The 21780-nt window shown below is 31.6% G+C and overlaps 1 protein-coding gene across 1 annotated transcript; it reads right to left on the reverse strand.

Annotated features, from left to right (window-relative positions):
• Positions 1-5198: 5198 nt before the first annotated feature.
• LOC139511629 (50 kDa spicule matrix protein-like) lies at positions 5199-14772 on the reverse strand. Its single transcript, XM_071298552.1, has 5 exons — positions 14664-14772; positions 8739-9673; positions 7922-7957; positions 6634-6760; positions 5199-5764 (listed from the first exon to the last, which is right to left on the reverse strand). Exons 1-5 carry the CDS (start codon positions 14750-14752, stop codon positions 5722-5724), a joined length of 1230 nt encoding a protein of 409 aa, XP_071154653.1. The 5' UTR covers positions 14753-14772; the 3' UTR covers positions 5199-5721.
• Positions 14773-21780: the final 7008 nt, after the last annotated feature.

Consider the following 21780-nt stretch of genomic DNA (forward strand, 5'->3'; position numbering starts at 1 on the left):
TTATTAGTAGTACGAATGATATTTCAATGGCACCTAAAGTGAGGGGAAATGTAAGGAGAAATATCGAAAAGATTTATTGAAGGCAAATGACTATCCGAATACTGAAACTGAACGGAGTACTCGTTGTCATCCCTAATTTAAAGACAAATGAAAATACAACATGAGAGAAGGTCTTTTGGCAAAATTCAGTGAACTTAAACTAAGGATGATGCAGATACAGATTAGTATGTAGTTACATAATGAAATGAGGACGAGGGAACCCATTTAAAAAAGAGATCACCTTAAAATTTCGATCTGCAGCTGCATGTTTAGTTAATATAAATAAGATGTGATATGCGTGCAAATGAAACAAATCTCCGTCCAAGTCATAATGTATACAATTTTAACAATTATAGGTCAAATTAAGGCCTTTAACATGGAACGTAAGCCCAACATGACCAATGTAAAACACAGCCTACATCGCATCCATCGCCCTATACCACTCGAACAAATAGGCTACATAAAAATAAAGCGTTCAGTAGTCGAAGTAATGCCTTTCCTCCTTGGCTTAATCTTGGATTTTAATCCAGTAAATGATGTATACTAAAAGTAGATATGTACAAGTTGTAATCATCGGGACGTAGACTTTTGCATTTGTTATTAAAACTATGAAATCGCACATTTGAACATTTGTGTTGGTCATGCTTACTCATTACATGGGTCATAACTTAACCAACCCTCACTAAGAGATGTTAAAGAAAGGGAGTTTACAGATGGGTATGGTCATTACTTAAAACTTAAAAGAGGGACGAAAGATACCAAAGGGACAGTCAAACTTATAATTCGAAAATAAACAACGCCATGGCTAAAAATGAAAAAGACAAACAGTACAAACTATAGTACTTGTAAAGCAAGTACACTTGATTACCAGACATTTTGACAGGTCAAAATTAACCTGCGATTAGCGGTTATAATTCTACATTTCCAAATTCTACATAAAAGCTTGACTAAAAAAGTCTGACAACTTTCAAATACTATTCGGTATAGGGAAGTTATCATCGATATTGTGGAAACTTAAATTTAAAGAACAAAGTAATTTTCTGGGTTTTTATTCTTCTTCAGAAATACATATCAATTTCTCATTCAACAGAATTTTTTAAACCGATTGTCCTAGATAATTTACACACAAATACTTTATGATACAAACATACGACAAAATCACCAATAACTGCAAATGAAATGCAAATAAAACATTCTTGATGTTGTACAATAACCCGCGAGGAGAACAAATTTTAAACAGGAGATACAAATTAAGCAGCAATTATACGGAAGCCGGTTAAGGTCTCATTGAAAAATATGTTGAAATTGCGAGATCCGTTCAATCAAAAATGAAACTTCGTTATTGAGATGTTTAACACGTGATACGTTTTAGTGCTTTTAATCAATACTGATGATAAATATATATATATATATTTTAGCTTAATATAAAGTAATGAAAGGCCAAACCTGTATGTTTTCAACCGTAAAGCATTATATGTATATATATATATATTTCACTTCCCCATCAAATCTCATTAAATTGAGCTTATGGTCGACCACCCGGAATTTCAATAATTTAAAATTTAAAATATTAATTATATCACGTCTAGACTGTAGATATCATTTTAGATATATAATATTATAATTATTATGTATATTACATGTAAAAAGTATTGGACCTTCCCACGTGTTCTTATACTCATTATTATACCACACGCCTACCTGTTATCTAAACAAAGGTTCTATCTGATTCGATTGATTATTGATATTTGCTCAATGTCCAGTTGCAAATATTTCACGCATGTTCAGGACGAGATAATTTGAATGAAGAGCGATTATTACTAAAACATAATTTCTCTCTTTTTTTGTACTTGCTAGTTTTTGGTCGCGCTAATTTAACAGCTCCAGTTCTATTTTTTGCGGTATTGTATAGCATACAAAGCAAAGAGGAAACAACAACTGTTTTCTTGTGAAATCATCTTTCTTAGATGTTGTCCACATGATTATTATAAATTTTCCTCCAGTGCTTGGTGAAACACAGTAGTAAGATAATCGTATAGCCGTTTTCTTTCGTTATTTAACTAAGAGAAGTCTTTGTATGTACAAATGAACTACGTTGCATGTGTAAATACGTACATTCTCATTTTTATGGAGATGTTGCTTACCAGAAATTTAGAAACGATACTGATAAACTTTTCGATTTTTTATATAAACTTCTTTTAAAAGGTTACCAATTCAACACTGTCATTAAATCTTTGAATATTGTTTTTATTGGTATTTATAGTGATTTTGTTATCAGTTAATCAATAAGGCCTAGACATCACATGAAATCCGGAATGATTGTAATTGTATAAATGTAGTTTAAAGAAACAAATAACCATAAGCACTTTCCTGGATCTATAATCTGTCGACTCCTGTATCTTGGCATGTATAGCACACATTGGATGTGATAATCAAGTCTTAAACGCAAATTGTTTTATCAGTTGGCTTGATAAACCATTGATTTTTCCATATTAATCTTTGTTACATTAGTTGGCCTTCTTTGAAATCATATTTATCTTTGTCATCTCAGAAATACTTATCATGAGTAAATTTTTATCCTGGCCATTACTACAGTAAAAATGTACTCATAACATTGTTTTCCCCCTTTTAGTCTTTGTTTTATTGGAATTTAAAACAAAATGCATAAAGTTTTATCCTGATCAGTACTACAGCAAATATATATAGCATATCATTTGACTGCATATACAAAAGTGAAGATAAACTGATGAAATAATAAATCATCTTCTCAAAATTTTCCGGTTTATATCATATATAAAATAATTTGATCAAAGATGTCGTCTTAAATAGACAGATTGGATTCCAGTACACAGTGTACATTTTTGTCATAGAGTTATTGTTCCACAGAATTCAATTAATTTATAATTTTCATAGAATCAAAAGAAAAAATCGTTTTGCTGTACAAATTGTATATTTGTACAGAGTTTTAAAAGTTATCAGTGTTTTATGAACCTCTTAATACAAATCGACGATACGAGCAATAAGTCTTTTAGTTCTTTCGCATATTTCTATGACAACATGATACTGTGTAGTACTAAGCATTGATAAAAAACACGTTTTAATTTATAAGAACACAAAAAGTTGTTTTTATTATTGATATGATTTTGATATATGGAAAGAATGAAAATGGATTTAAACTATTCAGGTGTCCTTATTTCCAGTTTTAGGACAGGGAGAATAGCATTAAATATTCGGTTATAGTATATCAATTTGAATTTAATACATTAAGCTGATAAATTTTATAGAGGATACACTTTGTATCACCTAGTATGAAAGGGTGTGTCAACAAATACTTGTACAACAACCCTGTACAGGTTATAATTTGTACAAACTTGAAACTTTAACACGACATATATGCATGTTTGCCCTCACTTTTTGTAGAAACTTGATATTTCTATCCATCCATTCAACAGTGAAGACATTTTTTATATATCTCCTTAAGTTTTGTAAAATCTCAGGAAAGATGTGTTTGAATAAGCCAAACGTTTACATACGTGTTCACTGAGCTTCTTCTGTATTTTTTTACTTCCCTTTTTTATATAAGATTAAATATCTGATTGCCATCTTAACAGAATTTGATAACGGTTGTCACATAAACTGTTCAGTTGAGTCTATTTATCAGCTGGGATACTCTTTGTAAGAATAAATCTGTAATCATCAAATCGACGCTGAATATAGTTTACGTTCACCATGAATAATGAGTTAACTGATACGTTGTGTCTGTGTCGAAAAATAGCTAACAACATGTTTTCGTGGCTCCGAAGTTTTATTTTTTTTTATTTTGATTTGGATCTTCCAAATGGATTAATGAGATTTGACTATAGGCACACTACTGTTGACTCTGTTTTAGACATACTTTATCGTTCTGTTACATGTACAGATCACTAGATTGGTTCCCTCCGTAAAATATTCAGTATGCCTTCGGGATAGACAAGTAGTGTCAACATTTCCAACGGGCGGGTACCAATCTAAGATATCATCTACTTCCTTCCAGATGATGAAAATGGTAGTGAAATTTAAACAGAAAAAGGTGCACCCAAAGTTTTACTACTTTAAAATGTTGGAGCATCTGTGGTCACCACCGGTTCTGGTGGGTTTTGTGTTACTCAGTGTATATTGTCCAATGTTGTGTTTTGTGTAATGTTTGATTCTTTGTCGATTTTTTTATTTTGCCTTAGGTTGGTCAATACGAGTTTAAATATTCCTTTTATATTTTTCGCCTCTCTTTTTGGTGGATTATGTGCCATGAACTTGTGCATACAAAAACTGAGTTCAACTCATGGTTTTTTTTGTCAGATTAGATGTCAGGACTACTTGACACGATTCCGTTATTGAAATAATAAAGAGGCTGTGAACTCTAGTTAGGGGACATTCAAAACTCGAAAGTCGAAGAGAAAACGACATGGTTAGAGCACAAAGGACAAAAGACAAACCAGTCATAAACCACTATAGAAAAACAAACAACTATGCAACACAAACCCGTAACAAACGGGGATTATCTGAAGTCAAAGTTCACTGAATTAAAGTAAACAAACGTTTACAGATTTTACTTGTCTTTTACAATTGATTTTGTCAATTTGTCGTCTTCTAAAAAAAACGTGTATGATGGTAGAATAGCTATTGGTTCTTTTATGTAGGTTTTGTAGAGCGAGTTTTGTTGACATGATTTATCATTGTTATGGTTATAATCACACATCAACTGTTCACAAAATTTTTAATCTGTTTTGAGATGTTTAATACTAAGGAATATCTATCTACGAAATAGATATCTTAGCAATATTTGGGAATTGTCGGTCCTAAATGCTATTTAATTTCGTATTTTGTTAGGCCCTATTAGTTTTTCCGATTCAAGCGCCACTGATGAATCTTTTGATAAACGAATTGCGCGTCTGGCGTACCAAAGTTCGATCCTTGTATCAATGATGATAAAATTGAGAATGGAAATGGGGAATGTGTCAAAGAGACAACAACCCGACCAAATAAAAAACAACAGCAGAAGGTCACCAACAGGTCTTCAATGTAGCGAGAAATTCCCGCACCCGGAGGCGTCCTTCTTTGTTTAGTTTTAGGCTTGGTGATCATCTATAAAAGGATCAAATAAAACAAGTGAACTATGTGAACAATGTAGATTATGTATTTGCTATTGCTTTTCTTCGAAGAAATGCAGTCGTTCTTTAATAACACATTTTATGAAACAAAAACATATTTAATACAAGTACAATTGAAATAGGATGATCTGACAAAAGAGTAATTTAAGTAAGGAATGATATAACAAAATTATTACCCAACAGTTCGCATAAGTAGGAAATAATATAACAAAATAATTACAATAGAGTAAACAAAATAGTAAGCGTAATTAAGGAATAATATAACAAAATAATAACAAAAGAGAAAAATAGTAAATCAAAATAATTCCAAATACGAATTACAAGAATAACATTTTTTTTTAAATATCTTTTATAACTGAAAATGATAAAGAAATAAATGTCTTTCTCTCGCTTAATATCCAAAAGGTTTTAACTATGATATGATGTTTTTAAGCTTGGTGTACAAATGAAAATTAAAAGCAGGTTCTACTTTAAGTCCATAAGAATAACCGTGGGCGATTCCATTTATTTCCAATCATAATTCATCCACAGCTGGTTATGATTCTTCTTCGAAAGCGTCATTTGCAATGGAACATAATCTTGAAAATATAATAAAATACAAGAAATTAAAATAAACAATATCATCTTTTAAATCAACTTTTTAAAAGTAGATCTATTACTTCTATGTCGGAGTGTCAATTGCAAAATGACATTTGTGTTAAAGGTGTATTTGTCTTCAATTTATAATTAAGTTTACTTATTTCTAAGATCAGAGGGAGGGTTAAGTTTTCGAAAACCTACATTAATCTTGCAACATGTTGAATTTACTGTTTACAGATAGGAAGATCTTAAGTAATTCTGTCTCGTATATGAAAGTTGTCGTTGTCATACAAGTGAGAGGTTTAGCTACCTATTAAACCAGGTTTTATCCACTTTTGTCTACATTAGAGAATGTCAGTACCAAATCAGGAATATGACAGCAGTTAGCCATTCGTTTGATGTGTTTGAGCTTTTGATTTTGCCATTTGACTACCGGCTTTTCTTTTGGAATATTCCTCGGAGTTGAATTTTTTTTGTTGTTATTTTACTTATCATTTCTTATAAGAAAAACTAGGTTTTATAGCATATCAAGAACTTGACACATCGTCTATATAATTGTCTCTTGTCCCTTGCAGAAAGAATCTAATTAAAATGATATCGTTGTTTCAGTTTGTTGCTGTTTTTTTTTTTTTTTTTTTTTATCTCATTTATATATACTGCAATCAATTTCCCTCTTATAGTAATAAATGTTCAATACAAGTCATGTAAAGTTTTTTTTTCATTATCATCATATAAACTATATTTCAGCAACAGCAATTCACAAAGAAAAGATTGAAAACTTATGTCGACATCTAATCAAAATTAAGAAAACAGTTTAATAGGTTAACATGGTAGTGCATGTCGCTATGAACAGATAAAATGGACTTACTTGCACGATGTTTGGCAATTTTTTAATGTCCAAGGTAAATATGCACCTCTACACATTCCCATTAATGCAAGACGAGGACACACGTCCTCCTTGTCGTCATTGAATTCAGTGCACTCCTGCGATTGTTCTGTTGGAAAACAACAACTAATTTAAGTATGTGATGAACTTAAATTCAATGGTGGCACTTAGTTATAAAATTCCCTATTAAGTTGTTTATTTCATTATAGTTTCATCAAAGCTGAGTTCACGCTCGATTATCCCCTGGCACGTTCTTGGAGCTGACATAAACCTGTTCAAGTTATTGTTAGTGACATGTTATCATGTTGGTGCACCTCTGACAACCTTCGAAATCTCCGTTACATCATTTTAGGACAACAATTTTTTGGGAGGTTATGATAATTTTATATAATTGATATGGACTGGTATGGAAGTTAACATATTTACATTGTATCAAAGAAATTGAAGTAGTAGACACATAGGTGACATATTCTGACATAAACAGAATACATTAAGATACATATATATGTATAATGTTAGTTTATTTCCTAAGGGTAAACCAGGATATCTGGTTGGTATTCTACGTTTTTTTATCGATCTGGACATACCTGCTTCCAAGCAGAAAATAAAGGACTCGTTGATAATTTTAAGCATTTGTTTAAAATGGGTATTTTAAATATGTAATTCACAGCAATTTTGTTATGTAGGACTTGTCAAGGTCTGAACATTTAAAATTATCCTGTAAAGATTTTGGTCATATAAAAAGATAAAAGTATCGTCTTGTTTTTTAAACACGCACTTTCAGTCAATCTATAATATCAATAATATGCCCAAGTTCAGCGGCTCTTCTGACTTCCTACACCAATAAAACTGACCGCTATGATATACATGTAGGTGCAATTTTGCTAAAAGCAATACTTTAAAATGTTGACTATTAACTCTACCAATCAATTAATTACGTATCTTACAATATAGTGCCATATTCCTGTATAAGAAAAGATCAAAACTTTAGGGCTTAGGTTACAAAATTCATAATTGGATCAACTGTAAGATGTTTACAAGTACCATCTCAGCAACTTAATGTCATTATTTGCATTCGGTATACTAATGTATTGTTGCTTATAAATCCTCTCAACTTAAGTATTTATCCAAACATATTCATATTTGAAGAAAAAAAACGGCTTGATGCCGTTGAATATTTTCCAATTGAACAAGGCTATGTACAGAAATGCAATTTATTCATTACTTTACATTTCATCAGTTCCTCATAGCTTTCATTAGATATACTTACGACATTCTGGATCAGTTCCGTCAAGCTTACAATCACCTAAAATAATCAATGTGTTTTCTTCAAATATTATCACTTTGAAAAAGGACAAGTAAAGATTAAAGTCAGGCAAAATTCATCAGTTGAATTTGACCATTATGTTTGGGTCCATTGCCCACACGCCTCTTAACGTTCGATTGCTTGCTATTTAATTTTGGGTTTGAGCGTTACTGATGAAGGTAAATCTAGAACAAAACACATCTGACGGACGAAATGTATAAAGTGCTTATTTCATTAACAAAACAAAGTCACAGCTAAACGATTAGAAATTTCAATGTGCACTTCTACTAGCAATTTCAATTAAGTCTTACGATGTGAGAAGTTGTGATTATCTTCGCTCCTGTACATATGTATCATGGTTATTGGTCGCATACAGAAGTTCCAATAAAACATGTGTTTCTATTCTTTTTTTTATAACATGCGTTTTATGAATCATACATTTATATATACAAAATCTGATTTATTAAAAGAAATGATAAGAAGACATGGTTATTTCTCAAACTCTACATTTCATTTATATGTTATATTGTCAGTGCTTCTGTAGTGCGTTTCGGATAATTTTGCTGTGTTTTGAAAGATATGTTTGCTTGAACTGTTCTCGCATCATTCTCCTGACGTAAAATTTGTTTGACATGAAATCCAGGGCTCCTTAAGTTTGTGAAGGAGTATACCGTCGATAAATGAAAAACTATATTACCTGCAGTGATTGTAACTGATATGTTTTTTTTTATTTGTTTTAAACATTTATTTGGTGAATTTTAATATGATATTGTAACATTACCAAATACAGAATTCCTTCCACGTTTGTCAGATGGATTACCAATTCCTGGTCTCCTTCCACGTTTGTCGGGTGGGTTACCAAATACTGAATTCCTTTCATGTTTGTCAGGTGGATTACCAAATACAGAATTCCTTCCACGTTTGTCAGGTGGATTACCAATTCCTGGTCTCCTTCCACGTTTGTCGGGTGGGTTACCAAATACTGAATTCCTTTCATGTTTGTCAGGTGGATTACCAAATACAGAATTCCTTCCACGTTTGTCAGGTGGATTACCAATTCCTGGTCTCCTTCCACGTTTGTCGGGTGGGTTACCAAATACTGAATTCCTTTCATGTTTGTCAGGTGGATTACTAAATACAGAATTCCTTCCACGTTTGTCGGGTGGGTTACCAAATACTGAATTCCTTTCATGTTTGTCAGGTGGAGTACCAAATATTGAATTCCTTCCACGTTTGTCAGGTTGGTTACCAAATACTGAATTCCTACCACGTTTGTCAGGTTGACTACCAAATACCGAATTCCTTCCTGGCATTCCAGGTTGATTACCAAATACTGAATTCCTTTCACGTTTGTCAGGTGGATTACCAATATATGGATTCTTTCCACGTTTGTCAGGTTGATTACCAAATACTGAATTCCTTCCACGCTTGATTCTGTCAGGATCGTTGAACCATTCGTAATACCGTTTCATTGTATTGGTTGTTTCATTATTGTCCCCATCCTTCTTGAATTTCCTTGGGTTTTCAGTTTGCTCTCTTTTAATTGCTTTTATAATATCTCTGTCTGTAAGCTGTCGTGTACTAGAATCTTGTTGATCATTTTCAGTACTGCTTTTCTCTGTATCACTTATCGCATTTGCTATCAATTTCTCAGCTATCTCTTCCGGGATCATAGAATCGAAATCATCATGTGGTGGATTTTCGTCGCTCACATTTCTGTAACACAAATTGTATTAAAGCTAAACTCAATAAAAACTACAAGTAAGATTTACCATAAGAGTTATACATCTTCGTTCGTTCTGGCATTGCTTTGCGTTTTTACTTTAACATTTTAACGTAACATGAGACTGAACATTTGCATTTTTTTAAGGTTTTATATATTAGCTGTACATGTACATTGTTGATGTAAATGCGTCCTTTAACTCTCACAATGTCATTAAATAAATAATATTGTCTCAACTAAAATCGTACACCAAACTTTATCATAAAGATTTCCACGCCTATATTAAACTGAGGTCCAGACCTATGTATGAACTGACTTCACATATCTGTCAATATGAGGGAAAATATTCAAGCTATGTTTAGACATATAGCTGAAACTAGTATTCGATATTTGAAAAAAAATATATTGACATCTCTTATTGTTGCAGTATTCAAAGTGTCGATAACATTGATTCGTTGAACACAAACTGTAGATGAAGTTTGGAAAGTCCTGTACATGCCCCTTTTTTAGTCATTCCACAGAAAAATATTCAAAATAAATTTGTAGGAATTTATAAGATTTACACATATTTAACAAATTTAAATTCTTATAAAGAATGATTTTTTTAGATTTTTTTTATCAACAATGTCTGCTGAAGAGACAGAGAGAGTAGGAGGGTGTCATCCCGAATTTCCGAAAAAAATAATTTAAGATTATTATAATAATGAAAATAGTAAAGACTGTTTTATAATTTGGCAAACTTTAAGATATTTTGGTTAACTTTGCAAGTTAAAAACAAATGCAGGGGAAATTGGTAGAAAATTCGGTGAAAACCTTTTATATCTATCACATATTTGTTTATAAAAGAAATTGCGAGTTTTTAGTTAAGATTGACATCTAAGACTAGTATGTGAAATACATTTGCTCTTTTGAAAATGTACATTCACGCCCGTAACGAAAATATATAAATTTCAATTGATAAAGAGAGGCTCGTTTTCCCTGACTTTTATGATTAAGATGATAACACAATGTTGACTGCTGTACCCCTATTTTTGACATTTTTACTCTTTGAGTTTACTCTTTGAGTATGTTTGTTTTGTTCACGCATCGTTTACAATGTGATGGAAGATGATGCGACTGTCATACAAGTGAGAGGTTTAGCTAGCTATAAAACCAGGTTCAATCCACCATTTTCTACATTAGAAAATGCCTGTACCAAGTCAGGTATATGACTGTTGTTATCCAATCGTTTGATGTGTTTGGACTTTTGATTTTGCCTTTTTATTTTGGATTTTCCTTTATGAATTTTCCTCGGAGTTCAGTATTTTTGTGTTTTTACTTTTTATGCAAAAGAGAACTTTCCCTTTATACACAATATTTTCAAGTAAATACAATGTAATCATACAGTCATATAACTCCTGATTACTCCTCTGTTTTCATAAATTATTTAAAGGAAATCAATTCATCTCGTAAAAATTACGATCCCAGAATATCTTTCAGATTTGATTACTATTTGCAACATTCGTACTAAATATATCATGCTGGAATTTTCTTTCTTATGCACCGATTTTGTTATTCCTTTTTTGGAAGAGGGAATGCACTTTTGTTAGATGAAATGTTTGGCTAAAAGTCTTCAAAAGCGCATTGCTTGTTCCGAAATGGAATGAAAAAAAATATTTTTATTTCTACTGAAAATCATTTTTAGTGTGATAGATTTATTTTTCAAAATGTTTTCATTTAAGTTGTCCTAATAAGACATTCAAATTAGGTTGTCAATGAATTTAAAACGATCATTGGTACATGTATTCGGTAAATGGTCATTGTCATAAGCTTCTTTTCTTTAAATGCATTGGGGTGTAGGAAGTCATTTGTATTAAGTCGGAAAGCCTTTTATTCCAAAATGTGTGCACGGTGAACGCTTTTACAACCATATAAAATAACTAAAAGAAGCATTCAATACTTAAGAGACATTCTCTGTAAGCATCAAAATGGGTTGGCCACGGCTATCTGCAGATTTTATCCATTCTTTATAAATTAGTTGACTGTTGTATGAAACTTTGAAAAATAAGTCTAGTTTTGTATAAATGTCTCCTTGGTTACCATAGCAACCACATCAACAATGCAGGATAGATTTAACCAAATCATTTGATGTTGAAAAATTAAAAAGCAATGAGACCTGACTTGTTGTTAAATTTTCTTACACAGTTCAGAGCTCTGGTGAAACAGACTTAGATCAAGGATGGGCTTTGCGGTAACAACATAAAACCACTTGCTTCAACGATAAGCAAAAGAAATTTCTAGATAAGAAGTTTAAACAGGGAACCATAACAGGAAACAAAGCTGATCCTACTGAAGTCGCTAATGAAATGATACATAAAAAACTAGCAAATGGAGACAGAATTTTTTAAATAAGTGAATTCCTTTCTTCGCAACAAATAAATAGCTACTTTTCTAGGACATTCAGAAACTTAAAAAGCAGTTCAGATCAGGATCAACTAGCAGCAGCTCAGTTTGAACCAAATCTTACAAATTTAAATACATTAGTCTTGTCTAAGCTGTCCGTAACCAATTAATGGCATATAATACAGATATAAATTTTGTAGATTTTGTAGATTTATTTCTTCATAATTTTGACACAACTTTTCTTTAAGATTTGAAATCTAAATATGCGTATAAAAAAAAATATACATTCATGACTAATTTTCTTAAGATATTACCATTTGATTTTGAATGTTTGAGGTTAAAAGGTAAAGAAAATCATAATTCAAATCTTAAATGAAAAAAAATTCAAATATTTCAATGAAAAGAAAAAGTTCATAAAGTATTTGGTACATAAAGAGTTGTGTATTCTTTAAATAAAGATACCCTTTAGTAACATAAAACATAAGATTGTTTTGAATTTTGCAATTTGTAACAATTACTCTTGCTGCTTATTATTTGCCCATACATTAGGTGAAAAAATATGAACAAGTTATTATTTCCCAAATTATATGTAAATTTGTATATATACATCTGAAACCATTTATTGTCTCCTATGTTGTCATTTGACACGACTTTAATCTGTCATATGTTTGCTTCCCTTTTATATTTTGACATCTTTTTATGAAACGTGTATGTACACAGAATGAAATCCACAACGCTACATCTTATTTTTTCTGGAAAAGGGGGTGGGGATGGCTATTGATTTGTTCTGGTGTATTGCCATTGATTTCTTTTTAATGCATTGCATATTATTGAAACATGAAAGGAGATGTCCTCACTATGTCAGTATATAATGCTAATCTTAATTGGACTTAAATATCCCTTCTATCTGTATAAACTTAAATTTGACAACATTTCATATAAACCATACGTTTTGATTGGTCTATAAAGTATTTGCAATAAAGAGGGGGAATTTTAGTTATAAAAAACTAATCAAGGCATTGGAATAAACAAGCAAATGTTAATAGAAAGAAAAAGTTATCCATTTAATGATTATTCAGATCCAAGATTGTGGTTTTTAAGGTAAAGCATGCACACAAAAGTTTGTATTGTGTACGTTGGTGGTAAAACTAGTACCCCTCAGAAAAGCAGATATATATGTTTGTCTTGTTTTTCTATGTAATACTGTTATTTTTTATATAATGCTAATTAAATGTTACATATTTTCACAAAAATAAGGCACATTTTAGCTTATAACTTTTATATCCTACAATATAAAAAAAATCCATGCATGAAAAGTTTTATACTAAATGACCTTGAATTAAAGACAGTGACCTTGAAATATTTTTTTTATAAATTGCTTTCATTCATTCTAATTGCATAATATTTTACACTGCATATGTTTCACAAGTTATAATAGTATGCATGTCAATGCTTACTGTTAGTAAAGACAATCTATGGGGTATGAGAAATTAAATTTGACTAAATTTTCTCAAATTTCATGAAAAATTGAAATTTTTCAAATTTTTGTAAAAAAAAATCAGTAAATTTACTCATTCTAAATTTTTAACTTATAATTGTTGAATATCTTAATTTTTACTGGGCTATTAACAATTTGGCTGGAAAAATCGCGAAAATATTTTTTTTTTAATTTGAAAATGTGTTATTTTTGGAATTTGGAGGTTCTTTATACTTTTGGAAAATATGCAAAATTCACTAAATAATTTCCCATTTTTAGCTTTCCATATTTCTTGTTGTTTTTGCATATAAGAGTAGACCTAATCATATTCTTTTCATCTGCAAACAGTATATTAATATTTCAGATCAATAAAATATGATAATTTCATCACAAAAATACCAGTTTTTCACTTTTTTGACCATTTCTAAGCAAGTTAAAAAGCCAAAATCTATGACCATGCGTAACCATGGCAACCACATAGAATTTGTTCAAATTTAATTTTTTTTTTTTTTTATATTTAGGTTAACACCAACATATAAAACAAAAATTACTTAAATCTGAAAATATGAGTGGCCGTCAATATTCCTTATCCTTTGATGCTTACAGAGAATGTCTCTTAAAATCTTTGTGCTAGGATCATGAAATCACGATTTATATCAAGCTTTAATTTAATTTACCGGTGCACTTAATTGTGGAAGCTCGTGTCATCATGAATGTTACATTTCATTTTGAAATGACGCAAAATTGCTGTAAGCCAATCAAAATAACGTATTCGTTGAAACTTTAATTCACTGTAATATAATTATTTTGAAATGAAGGTTAATTTTAGAATGACGCGAGATTGCTGTTAGTCAATCTAAATAACGTATTATAATAAAATATACATGTAATATAATTATTGTTGTATAAAAAATCAAAATAAATTTGAAATTGACAAGTAGCTTTGCAACCAGTGTCATGATGATGCATGTAAGTGCATATCTGCAAGTGAGAAAATAATCAATTATTTATACGGTTCTATATCTACAGACACGAGACGTGTATTTAAAGTATGTTTTTCTCATAATACATTATCATCTAAAAAAACATTAATTCTTTGCACGTGAAATAATAATACTACTTACTTTTCTGAAAGTGGTGTTCCAAGAGCGATATGTTCATTTGGTAGAGCAAGAACACTAGTTAACAGCACTGTAAAAATTAGCAAGTGCATTGTTAAAATTGTGATACTTACAAGTCGCATGCAGTCGTGTATTTTATACCAAACATGTTATACTGGGCGTAACCCTCAGTTTTGCAAATTAAAACTTGAAAAAGGACAGTGAGGTTATTTTCATTATGTATATTTCCTTAAATTTCAAATCTGCATCTAATTAATGTGTAATTAAATCAAATTAATTAGTGTAATCCAAAATTAATGAGACCGCGAATAAAATTTCATATTTTCCCAGATATTATAGTTACATAAAAGTACGTCTTAAGACCTTCCTATGAAAGCAAGGAACATGTTTGTTTTGTTTCACATTGTTTCGAAAGATCCGCCTTTAAGATGCAGAATAAATGCGATTTACGTAAGAATCATTTCGCTTTGAATCTAGGTCTGTAATATATGGATTTATATTCAGTCAGGGATGTCAAAAGATCTGAAATTGAACATGTTTTAAATACTCGGTTTCTCGGTCATGATACTCGCGAGTACTCAAGTACTCGAACAAATCTTTAACGTCGAAACATGAAAGATCCTCTCGGGGGGGGGGGGGGGGGGGGGGGACGGACTATGCTGGTACTGTTAAAACACGTGTTGCGATTATAGATAAACCTGTGACTAATTTATAACATATAGAAGTCTAATGATAAACGTCTATAAATTGTGAATAGATAATATTGTTATGCCCCCACCTACGATAGTAGAGGGGCATTATGTTTTCTGGTCTGTGGGTCCGTCCGTTCGTCCGTTCGTCCGTTCGTCCGTCCGCCCGTTCGTCCCGCTTCAGGTTAAAGTTTTTGGTCAAGGTAGTTTTTGATGAAGTTGAAGTCACATCAACTTGAAACTTAGTACATATGTTTCCTATGATATGGTCTTTCTCATTTCAATTCCAAATTAAAGTTTTGACCCCAATTTCACGGTCTACTGAACATAGAAAATGATAGTGCAAAGTTCATGTTAAAGTTTTGGTTAAAGTTTTTGGTCAAGGTAGTTTTTGTTGAAGTTGGAGTCACATCAACTTGAAACTTAGTCCACATGTTTCCTATGATATGGTCTTTCTCATTTTAATTCCAAATTAAAGTTTTGATCCCAATTTCACGGTCCACTGAACATGGAAAATAATAGTGCGAGTGGGGCATCCGTGTACTATGGACACATTCTTGTTATTAGTATTACGAAGGATATTTAAATGGGACCTGAAGTGAGGGGATAGGTAAGGAGAAATATCTGTAAGATTTATAAAATGCAAATGAGTATCCGAATGCTGAAACTGTACGCAGTACTCGTTTTCATCCCTAATTTAAAAACAAATAAAAACAAAAGAAAATACAACATGAGAGAAGGTCTTTTGGCAAAATTCCTAGAACTTGAACTAAGGATGATGCAGATACATATAAGTATTTAGTGACATAATCTAATGAGGACCAGGGAACTCAATTTAAGGGGGTAGACCTTGGTTCAGAGAGATAACTCTTTAAATCAGTTATGCATTTGTAAAAGTCAAGTTTTGTCAATGAATTTTAAGCATTTACCTGAAACAGATTGGAAATAATCTATGTATCCAAGAAGCTTAGAACATATTTATGAAAATGGCTGACACAAACGTACTGATGATTTTTAGAGTTATTTCCCTTAACCTAGGTCTACCTCCTTAAAAAAGAGATCACTTTTCCGACCTGCATGTTTAACTAATATAATTAAGATGTGGTATTTGTGCCAATGAAACAACTCTCAATCCAAGTCACAATGTATAAAATCTTAACAATTATATGTCAAAGTAAGGCCTTTAACACGGAGCTTTGGCCCTCATTACAGCAAGCTATAAAGGGTCCAGAATGAAAAATGTAAAACATAGCCTAAACCGTATGCAACGCCCTAGACCCCTCGAACATCTAGGTTGCATAAAATATAGCGTTTAGTAGTCGATGTAAAGCCTTTCCTCGGTCGTCGGATTTATCTAGTGTTGTAACACAGTACATGATGTATAGTGGCAACTAGATGTTGTACAAGTTGTAATCTCCGGGACGTAGACTTTTTACATTTGTTATTTTAAAAAAAACTATGAAATGAATATGTTGGCCAATATGTTGTGTCATAACTTGACCTACCCTCACTAAAAGATGGTCAAGAAAAGAAGTATACAGATGAGTGTGGTCCTAACTTGTACATCAAGTAAACTTGATTACAAGATATTTTGAAAGGTCTTTTAACTTGCGACTAGCGGTTACTATGTTGTATGGAATCTTTCATTTCCAGTTTAACGAAAAGCTTTACTTAAAATATTTGACAATTTTAAATTACTAGTATATATAGAAAAAAAGGTATCATCTTTATAAATAGAACGTAATTTTTTTTTATTGAGAATGGAAATGGGGAATGTGTCAAAGAGACAACAACCCGACCAAATAAAAAAACAACAGCAGAGGGTCACCAACAGTTCTTCAATGTAGCGAGAAATTCCCGCACCCGGAGGCGTCCTTCAGCTGGCCCCTAAACAAATATATACTAGTCCAGTGATAATGAACGCCATACTAATTTCCAAATTGTACACAAGAAACTAAAATTAAAATAATACAAGACTTACAAAGGCCAGAGGCTCCTGACTTGGGACAGGCGCGAAAATGCGGCGGGGTTAAACATGTTTGTGAGATCTCAACCCTCCCCCTATACCTATAACCAATGTAGAAAAGTAAACGCATAACAATACGCACATTAAAATTCAGTTCAAGAGTCCGAGTCTGATGTCAGAAGATGTAACCAAAGAAAATAAATGAAATGACAATAATACATAAATAACAACAGACTACTAGCAGTTAACTGACATGCCATCTCCAGACTTCAATTAAACTGACTGAAAGATTATGATTTCATCATATGAACATCAGGCACAATCCTTCCCGTTAGGGGTTTAGTATCATACCATCATAACATATATGAGAAGAACATAACCCGTGTCATGCCAACAACTGTTTTTAGAATAAATGTGTTTAGTTCTGATGCAAAGACCTTATCAGTGAGTCAATATTAACGCCAAAATATGCAATCTTTAATGACTTGACAACAGTATCGTAATTATATCCCTTCTTAATAAGTCTATTCAAAGGTTTTGTAAGTTTCTGAGGTGAATACTGACACCTTTGTGCTTTATAAAGAATATTTCCATAAAAAATTGGATGTGAAATACCTGAACGTATTAGAAGTCTGCATGTTGAGCTATATTTACGAATGATGTCTTTATACCGATGATAAAATTTAGTAAATGTTTTGACTAGTTTGTGATATCGAAAACCCTGGTGTAATAATTTTTCAGTAATACATAAATTTCTCTCGTTAAAATCTAAAACATTGTTACATACACGAGCGAATCGTACAAGTTGAGATATATAAACACCGTACATTTGAAGAAGAAAGTCATGTTCTGTTCGTTTCTTCTTGAGAAGTACAGAATAATTGCTCATACAAAAGATTATTTTAAATCGATTGACCTTTTAGATAATTTACCCACAAACATTATATAACACAAACATACGTCAAAATCATAAATAAATGCAAATTAACTGGAAATAAAACATTCTTGATGTTGTACAATAACCCGCGATGAGAACAAATTTAAAACAGGAGATACAAATTAAGGAGCAATCATACGGACTCCGGTTAAGGTCTCATTGAGAAAAAAAATCGAAATTGCGATATCCGTTCAATCAAAACAGAAATTTCGTTTTTGAGTGTTGATTATAAGCATATGCTGTTCAACCATAAAGCTATTATATAAGATGTTTAACACGTGATAAGTTTTCATGCTTTTAATCAATACAAATGATATTTTTAGCTTATTATAAAGCAATGAAAGGCCAAAGCCGTAGGTTTTCAACCGTACAACATTATATATACATTTTACTTCCCAATCAATTTATAAAAATCTCATTAATATAAGATTATGGTCAACCACCCGGAATATCAATAATTTAAAATATTTAATATTTAATATAATATAATTTTTTATAAACCTTATCAATTGTATTCAGATATATAATATTATATGTATTTTTACATGTAAAAAGAATATAAAAAATATACCTTCCCACGTGTTCTGATACTACACGCCTATCTTTAATCTCACAGAAAGTTCTATCTGATTCTATAGATGATTTATGTTTGCTAAACGTCCAGTGGCAAATATTTCATGCGTGTTCAGGACGATATAATTCGAAAGTATTCACATAGGTAGAGTGATTATTAGTGAAACATAATAATACAGATGAACATTTGTTTCCTTTAGATAAATAAATTCATTTTTACATTAAACATTAGAATCTAAACTTGAATATTTAGCTTGTATATAACATGTATCATACACCATGCTGTACACGTTTCCTTTATGGTTCGAGAAATGGGTTTCTCTTCGAAACCCAACTGAAGAGAAACCCAACTTGAAATATATTTTTTTCATATAAAAAAAATCGAAATATGTTAAAACTTTCCTGTCGAAATTGAAATTAAGAAGTTAAACGAAACTAATGACAGTCTATTACAGTGTATATAAAGTGCGAATCCAGCTAGTTCATTTTCACTGTCATATGCGGGTATGTCTATTGTAGAATAAAGGATCATGGGAAAACTGTATTTGTTTACGTTTTGAAAATACCAAATTAATTGATTTGAAGGAAAGTTTTTACATATTTTCATTGTGATATGTCTTTATTATGTACAAACATAGCATTAAAGTTCAAATAAGTGTTATAAAAGCAACATAATATAGCATATCGATTTTTGAAAGCGATCCATTTTAACTATAGATGCGATGAATTATCACTGTTAGTGCAGTCATTTCTGATGTGGAATTTTCGAAGATGCGAGGAATTTTTATTGTAGAATTATGTGATAAATGCACTTGAAACAAATGAAAAAACTTAGTTGATGACTTTAGAATTTATGATTAATGTATTTTCAAATTGAAATACAAACTCCTCATTCATTCTTTATCAAATATATATATAGCTTTACAAACTTGTAACAAAAACACTTCTCAAAATGTCATATTGTATTCTTCAAATTACGTTTTTCCTTGATTTAAAAAAAAAATTAAAAGATATTTCTGTATTTTTTTTAAGTCAAAGATTGATATTGCGGAGTTTAAGTGCAGTCTGTGTAAAATAGAGACGAGTACATTTGAGGACCTTATCTTCCACGCAATAAATACACTTGCGAACAGAGAAATATGCATCTTGAAACGCAATGGTGACAGAAAAGCTTATAAAAATTAACTTTCCCCAGTTGTACCCTCAACTGCTTCAATTTCCATATTCTGAAAAAGACAGTTTTGGTAGAACAAATGTTCTTGACTCGATTGTTGCTTGCATGATTTTAACTGTATAAGGTGAAACGGTATGTGACATAAATTATCCACAGTCATTAAAACATGAAATGTAAGGTGTGGGCGAACTTTTTTGTTTGCATTGGTACGTGAAGTAGAGCACCCTTAATACAAAAAAAATTATCCGTAATGAACAGCTCGATACCAGAGGAGGATTTAGGGGGACAGGGGGTTGCCCCCTTTTTGGGAAAACATTTGGTTACTTTTATATGGAATCACTGGAGCGGGCCCCCTCTTAGGTAGTCATTGGACCCCTACTTATAAAAATTTCTAGACCCGCGAGTGGATACTACCACAGAGGTCAAACAATGCACATTTGGGTAATTGTACACAACATGCATGCTACAATTCATGTTTAATGATCTTAGACCCTTTGGACCTCTATGTGGGCTATTTCGGTAACTTGGTAAAAATCCCCAAACTGGATACAAGGTTAGATTCAGCTAGTCAATGAACCCCAAATATCCATAAGGTCTTTTGTCTATAAAAATGCATGCATGGGATACATTTGTTATTGGAGGCATGACTGTAACAATAGGATGGAGATAAAAAAAATTATCTTATTCTGGGGTCTCATTGGGGGGGGGGGGGGTCTGATCCCTTTTATTAATTTTCCGTGTCCCGCTATACTTTATTTCTCGTTTTCACGACACAATCATTTGACTATCACGTGTCACGCTTATACCCCAACGCGACCCACTATTCTACTCTTTTCTGACTCATATTAAGCCCATTATAAATATATTAAAAAAGTGTGTTTTTCATTCCTTTTTATCCCGTCTCGTTTCGGGTTGAGCCACAGATAGATTAGATGTCATATGTGACAATGAGACAACTCTCAAAACGAGTCACAATTTATAAAAGTATACCTTTATACGTCAAAATACGGTCTTCAACATGGAGTCTTGGCTCACACCGAACAGCAAGTTATAAAGGGCCCCAGTGTAAAACCTTTTAAACGGGAAAACCAACGATTCAATCTTTATCAAGATGTACGTAATTAGTGGTGAAGTGCCATGGAAATGGATAAAAAAAAACAAGGATAAAGATCCCTATACGATTCATAAGAAATTTTAAAAATGGAATACATTTGAAATAAATGTTATTTCTATTGAATTTATTTAGAGTGTTTTAAAACCAAACTTTCCTCCGTAAGTTAAATTTTATCAAATCCGTCTCTTACTTTATTTATTGTTTGAGCAAGTCGGCTAAATTAAGGCTTTACATCTAATTTCCTAATGCATGTAAAGCAAAACTTTAGTTGACTTGATTGCTTAGTTTGTATAATTGTTTATACAAACTCTGTAAATAAGATTGGCATCTTTAAACAATATGTATCGGCATAGTTTAACCTGTATTTATATAATTATTATCTTTGAATTAAATTGGGTGTAATCATAATGATTGTACAAAATAAACCCAAAGCAAGCACGCTAACTAAAGTCTTGCTTTACATGCTTTAAAAAATACGCTGTAATAGATAACAAAAAATATATATCATACAGTGAAAATGCGTCGCATATACAATACTAATGAATCGCTCTACAGTGAAAATGAAAGAATAGTATCATTATTCGACAGTAAACATGACTCGCATAAAGAAAGCATCATAGTGGAATTCAGTTCAATATGAAGAAACTGAACGACAAACCTATTCTAC

The sequence above is a fragment of the Mytilus edulis genome, chromosome 2 (genome assembly GCF_963676685.1).
Source record: "Mytilus edulis chromosome 2, xbMytEdul2.2, whole genome shotgun sequence".
Classification (NCBI taxonomy): Eukaryota; Metazoa; Mollusca; class Bivalvia; order Mytilida; family Mytilidae; genus Mytilus; species Mytilus edulis.